This window comes from Serinus canaria, unplaced genomic scaffold (assembly GCF_022539315.1).
Source record: "Serinus canaria isolate serCan28SL12 unplaced genomic scaffold, serCan2020 HiC_scaffold_620, whole genome shotgun sequence".
Classification (NCBI taxonomy): Eukaryota; Metazoa; Chordata; class Aves; order Passeriformes; family Fringillidae; genus Serinus; species Serinus canaria.
In genome coordinates this window covers 1-5,727 of record NW_026108734.1, presented here as the reverse complement: position 1 = coordinate 5,727, position 5,727 = coordinate 1, and the positions used below count along the sequence as shown (strand labels likewise).

General features: G+C 63.9%; 1 protein-coding gene and 1 long non-coding RNA gene across 4 annotated transcripts; one reads left to right on the top strand and one right to left on the bottom strand.

Moving 5' to 3' along the window:
- Positions 1 to 1,235: 1,235 nt before the first annotated feature.
- On the top strand, positions 1,236 to 5,146 carry UBXN1 (UBX domain protein 1). 3 transcript variants are annotated; one of them, XM_050987991.1, is made up of 8 exons: positions 1,237 to 1,367; positions 1,564 to 1,617; positions 2,229 to 2,354; positions 3,055 to 3,198; positions 3,695 to 3,746; positions 3,853 to 3,927; positions 4,730 to 4,904; positions 5,039 to 5,146. In XM_050987991.1, the coding sequence occupies exons 1-8, from the start codon at positions 1,288 to 1,290 to the stop codon at positions 5,086 to 5,088; spliced, it is 756 nt and encodes a 251-aa protein (XP_050843948.1). In that variant the 5' UTR covers positions 1,237 to 1,287; the 3' UTR covers positions 5,089 to 5,146. The 3 variants fall into 3 exon arrangements, with proteins under 3 accessions (XP_050843949.1, XP_050843948.1, XP_050843947.1); XM_050987990.1 differs by having other exon boundaries at positions 4,697 to 4,904; XM_050987992.1 differs by lacking the exon at positions 2,229 to 2,354 and having other exon boundaries at positions 1,236 to 1,367; positions 4,697 to 4,904.
- An 8-nt stretch (positions 5,147 to 5,154) lies between these two features.
- On the bottom strand, positions 5,155 to 5,721 carry LOC127061329 (uncharacterized). Its single transcript, XR_007780827.1, has 2 exons — positions 5,477 to 5,721; positions 5,155 to 5,348 (listed from the first exon to the last, which is right to left on the bottom strand). It is a non-coding gene; the product is annotated as an uncharacterized LOC127061329 (long non-coding RNA).
- Positions 5,722 to 5,727: the final 6 nt, after the last annotated feature.

Sequence of the window (5,727 nt, the reverse complement as noted above, 5' to 3'; positions counted from 1 at the left end):
GGGGGGGACAGGTGAGAAATGGGGAGGGGACAGTGAGAAATGGGGAGGGGACAGGTGAGGAATGGGGGAGGGGACAGGTGAGAAATGGGGAGGGGACAGGTGAGAGGGGGGGGGACAGGTGAGGAATGGGGGAGGGGACAGGTGAGGAATGGGGGAGGGGACAGGTGAGAAATGGGGAGGGGACAGGTTAGAGGGGGAGGGGCTGCAGGACTTGGAGGGAATTTGGGGAAGTTTTGGGAGAATTTGGGGATTTTTGGGGATTATTTTGGAGATGATTTTAAGAAGATTTTGGGAGATTTGGGGATATTTTGGAGAGGATTTGGGGGAGATTTTCAGGAGATTTTGGGCAGTTTTGGGAGGGATTTGGAGCTGGATTTTTGGGGGCATTTGGGGGAATTTTGGGAGGTTTTAGGGAGGGGGTTTTGGCAGGGGGATTTGGGGATTTTGGGGGGGATATTGAGGAGGTTCGAGGTGTTTTTCTTCCCCAGATCTTTCAGCCTCCCCCCAAAATTCGGAGGAGCCCGAAATCGTGGGAGCCTCGGAGCCCAGCCCAGGTGGGGGAGGGGCAGCGCCCCAAAACCCCCCAAATTCCGAGGGGGGGGGAGGGGCCCAAATTTGGGTCTTGGGGTGCTGACCGCCCCTCCCCCCCCTCCCCAGACCCCCCCCTGTTCAGCGCCGCCCCCAAGGAGGGGGAGATGCAGGAGGAAGAGGAGGAAGAGGGGGAGGGGGAGGAGGAAGAGGGGGTCACGCCCCTCCCCCCCCTCCCGGACGGCCCCTCCCCCCGGCTGCGCCACGCCTGCTCCAGCTCCTGAGCCCCTCCCCCACCTCCCATCCCCCCCCCCCAATCTTGGGGGGTGTCAATAAAGGCTTTGGCCCCTCCCCCACCCCCCCAGAAACGAGTTTGGATTTATTTGGGAAGGGGAAGGGGTGAGGTGGGAGAGAGATGAAACCCCCCCCAAAAATTTCCCCAAATTCCCCAAAATTTCCCCAAAATTCCCCCAAATTCTGCCCCGCAATCAACCCAAAGAAAATCTGTCCCAAATTGAAGAATTTAGGGGATTTTTTGGGTGAGTTTTGGGGTATTTCGGGTTGGGTTTTTGGGTCACTTTGGGGCAGTTTTTGGGGTATTTTTGGGGTTTCGGGGTCACTTTTTGGGGGTCGCTTCCCCCGTTTGGCAGCGCCGGACGCGCTCGCGACGCGTTCTGTCCCTCCCCGGCCGCCGTCCCCACGTGACCCCGACCCCGCCCCCTTCCCGCTGCCCACGTGACGCGAGGCCCCGGTGCCGCCATGATGGCGGCGGGCGGCGGGGCCGGGCCCGGGCGGGCCCTGGAGGCGCTGCTGGAGATGGGATTCGGGGCCCGGCGCGCGTGAGGGCGGCGGCACCGGGAGGACCCCGGGGGAGGGCGGGAGGGGGGGGGGGGACGCCAGGGGGAGTCCGGTAACCGGAGAGTGGCCGGAAATGGGATCCTGGGGAATTCCCGGGATTTTGGGGAGGGGGGTCCCGGGAAAGGCCCCGGAGCACCCCCGGGACCCCCCCCCCCCCCCCCCACCCCGGTCCCGCAGGGCGAAGGCGCTGGCGCTGACCGGGAACCGCGGGGTGGAACCGGCCATGGACTGGTGAGGGGGACCCCAGAATAACCGGGACCCCCCAAAACCCCCCGGGACCCCCCAAAACCCTGGGAACCCCAGAACCCCGGGACCCCCCAAAACCCCCCGGGACCCCCAGAAACCCCCAGAACACCCCGGGACCCCCACAAAACCCCCGGGATCCCAAAATTCCCCCGGGGACCCCCACAAACCTCCCGGGACCCCCAAACCCCCACCGAGCCCCCAAAGCCCCCCAGGGACCCCCAAACCCCCCACCAGGGACCCCAAAAAAACCCCTGAGACCCCAAATTTCCCTCGACGACCCCAAACTCCCCCGCAACGACCCCAAAATGCCCCCGGGGTCCCCAAACACCCCGAGACCCTAAAACCCCCCACAAGGACCCCGAAAAACCCCGGGACCCCCCCAGGGACCCCCAAACCCCCCCTGATTTCGGGGACCCCCCCCTGATTTTGGGGATCCCCCCTGATTTTGGGGACCCCCCCCTGATTTCGGGGACCCCCCCTGATTTTGGGGACCCCCTCTGATTTCGGGGACCCCCCCTGATTTCGGGGACCCCCCCTGATTTTGGGGACCCCCCCTGATTTCGGGGACCCCCTCTGATTTCGGGACCCCCCCCCAGGCTGGTGGCTCACGAGGACGACCCCGACTCGGACTCGGACCCCGAGCCCCCCCTGGATTTGGGGGCGCTGCCGGCGCTGCTGGGGGGGCCCCGGGCGCCGCCGGGCGAGCAGGACGAGACCCAGAAGTGAATTTGGGGGATTTGGGGGAGAAATTTGGGGTTCGGGGAGGATTTGGGGGTCCCAGGAAGAATTTATGGGTTCAAAGGGGCAATTTGGGGGTTCCAGAGGAATTTTGGAGTTATGAGGGGATTTAGGGGGGGCTCAAAGGGAAAATTTTGGGGTTTGTTGGGAAATGTGGAGATCTAAAAAGGAAATGTGGGGGTTCAAGGGGAAAACTGGGGGGGCTCAAAGGAGGAATTCAGGGGTTCAGGGTGGAATTTGGGGGGTCTAAGGGGAAAACTCTGGGGGTTCAGGTGGGGAATTTGGGGGCTCAGGGGCATTTGGGGTTTAGTGTTGTTTTGGGGCTCAGGGTTATTTTGGGGTTCAGAATTGCTGATTTTGGGCTCTTTTCCCCCAGGAGCTCAGGGATTTGGGGCCCAGGGTTATTTTGGGTTCAGAATTCCCAATTGTGGGGCAGTTTTTCCGCAGGAGCTCAGTGGTTTGGGGCCCAGGGTTATTTTGGGTTCAGAATTCCCAATTTTTGGGCTGTTTTTCCGCAGGAGCTCAGTGATTTGGGGTTCAGGGTTATTTTGGGGTTCACAATTCCCGATTTTTGGGCTGTTTTTCCCCAGGGCGCTGTCGGAGGCCGGGCAGGATCTCAGTGATTTGGGGCCCAGGGTTATTTTGGGGTTCACAATTCCCGATTTTTGGGCTGTTTCCCCCCAGGGCGCTGTCGGAGGCCGGGCAGGAGCGCGAGCGGCGCCGCCGGGGCCAGGAGCTGGCCAAGCTGCGGGAATGGCGGCGGGACGAGGAGCGGCGCCGAGCGGCCGAGGAGCGGCGGCGGGACCGGGCCGAGGAGCGCGCTGCGCGGTCAGCAGCCGGCGGCCCCGGAACGGCTCTAAACCAAACCCCAAAACCCCAAAATTTCACCCCAAAAAAAAAAACCCCAAAGGGGCTGCCCGGGCCGAGTCCTCCGCGCCGCCAGGGGGCGCCTCGGCCGCGGGGGGAGCCCTCAGAACCCCCGGCCCCGCCAAACCTCGGGGAACCCCAAAATCCCAACCCCGAGCCCAAAGGACGCCCCAGAACCTCCTGGGAGAGCCCAAAGAGTTTCGGGAAACCCCAAAATCCCCGAATTTTTTGCTGTTAAAATTCCCAGGGGAGTTTCCCAAGGCGAGGCCTCCGGGCCGCCAGGGGGCGCCTCGAGCACAGGAAGCGCCCTCACGAACCATGGCGGCACCGAGGAGAATTTGGGGACCCAAAAACCCCCTCAGGACCCCCTCAAAATACAGGAACCCCCCCAAATTCCCACCCTAAAGCCTTCGGGAATCCCTGAAAACGTTGGGGTTGTCCCGCTCTGTTCCCACAGGCAGAGAGTGCGGGAGAAGATCGAGCGGGACAAGGCGGAGCGAGCGCAGAGGGTGAGCGGGGCCCAGAGGGTTTGGGGGGATCCCGAGGGGTTTGGGGGGACACCCTGAGGGGTGCAGCCCCAGCAGGACCCCCCTGATCCCCCCTCTGTCCCCCCAGTTCGCCCCAGCCCCCCCGGCCGAGCCCCCCAAGGAGGCGCCGGCGCCGCGGGAATACGACCAGTGCCGGATCCAGGTGGGGACTGGGAATGTGGGGGGAATCTGGGGGTCCTGAGGGGTTTGGGGGGACCCCGGGGGGATGTGGGGGTCCTGAAGGGACTTCAGTGGAAACTGAGGGGATTCGGGGGGTCCTGGGGGGGATTCGGGGGATCCCTGGGATTTCAGGGGATTTTGGGGGGAATCTTGATGGGATTTTGGGGGAATCCTAACAAGACTTTGGGGAATTCTGGGGACCCAGATGAGATTTTGAGGTGATTTCGGATTCTGCGGGGTTGGGGTGGGTGATGGCGGGGGTTTGGGGGTGGATTCAGGGGGTTTGGGGTGAATTCAGGGGGTTTTGGGGTGATTTCAGGGGGGTTTGGGGTGGATTCAGGGGGTTTGGGGGTTCGGGGGTTGGGTGAATTCAGGGGGTTTGGGGTGATCGGGTTGGTTTGGGGCGGATTCAGGGGGTTTGGGGGGATTCAGGGGTTTTGGGGTGATTTCAGGGGTTTGGGGTGATTCGGGGTTGGGGAGATTCAGGGGTTTGGGGGTGATCAGGGGGGTTTGGGGTGATTCAGGGTTTTGGGGTGGATTTCAGGGGGTTTGGGGTGATCAGGGGGTTTGGGGTGAATTCAGGGGGTTTGGGGTGATAGGGGTTGGGGGGAATCAGGGGGTTTGGGGTGATTTCAGGGGGTTTGGGGTGATTTCAGGGGTTTTGGGGTGATTTCAGGGGTTTGGGGTGGATTCAGGGGGTTTTGGGTGATTTCAGGGGGTTTGGGGTGGATTCAGGGCGGGTTCTGCCCCAGGTGCGGCTCCCGGACGGGCGGGCGCTCACCCAGAGTTTCCGGGCGCGGGAGCCGCTGGCGGCCGTTCGTCTCTTCGTGGAGCTGCACCGGGGCCCGGGGGGCACCGGGGGGGGCACCGGGGGGGACACGGAGCCCTTCAGCCTCCGCACGGCCTTCCCCCGGCGCCTCTTCACCGAGGAGGACATGGAGAAACCCCTGCAGGAGCTGGGTGAGCAACGGGGGGGTTTGGGGGTCCCTGGGGGGAGTTTGGGGGTCCCTGGGGGTGTTTGGGGGTCTCTGGGGGGGTTTGGGGGTCCCGAGGGTATTTTGGGGGGTCCTGACCTCCTCCTTCCTTCCCTCCAGGTCTGGTTCCCTCCGCCGTCGTCATCGTGGCCAAGAAAGAGGGGAGCTGAGGGGAGCGCCGCAAAACACCCCCAAAAAACCCCAAATAAACCAAAAAAAACCCCAAAATCTCGAGCTCCGTCCTGTCCCGTGCCCCACCCAGGGCACTTTGGGGGTCCCGGGGCTTTATTGGGGTCCCCTCAGGGCTCTCGGCGCTGCCACCGTCCCACGGGATCGGCGAGGATGACGATGGCCCAGCTGGCCAGACCTGCGGGACAACGGGGGCACGTGGGGGCACACCTGGGGGAGCATGGGGGACACCTGGGCACACCTGGGGGTACCTGGGGGCACCTGGGGCACCTGGGGGTACCTGGGGGCACCTGGGGTACCTGGGGGAGCATGGGGGACACCTGGGGTACCTGGACACACCTGGGCACACCTGGGGGCACCTGGGCACACCTGGGGGCACACCTGGGGTACCTGGGCACACCTGGGGGAGCGTGGGGGCACCTGGGGGAGCATGGGGGCACACCTGGGGGCATCTGGGGGCACACCTGGGGCACCTGGACACACCTGGGGTTACCTGGGGGTCAGTGGGGTCACCTGGGCACACCGGGGTCCCACCTGGGGTCCTTCCCGCACCCATGGGAACCCCAACTCCTCCCCCTCCCAACTCCCGGGGATTTTGGGAAAATTTTGGGGAGACTTGG

What these genes read in the sequence shown, in the direction of transcription:
- UBXN1 (XM_050987990.1), top strand. Translation starts at nt 1,288, where the DNA reads ATGATGGCGGCGGGCGGCGGGGCCGGGCCCGGGCGGGCCCTGGAGGCG. An exon ending in ACGACCAGTGCCGGATCCAG is followed by an intron (nt 3,928 to 4,696) that starts GTGGGGACTGGG and finishes GTTCTGCCCCAG; the next exon opens with GTGCGGCTCCCGGACGGGCG. An exon ending in GAAACCCCTGCAGGAGCTGG is followed by an intron (nt 4,905 to 5,038) that starts GTGAGCAACGGG and finishes CCTTCCCTCCAG; the next exon opens with GTCTGGTTCCCTCCGCCGTC.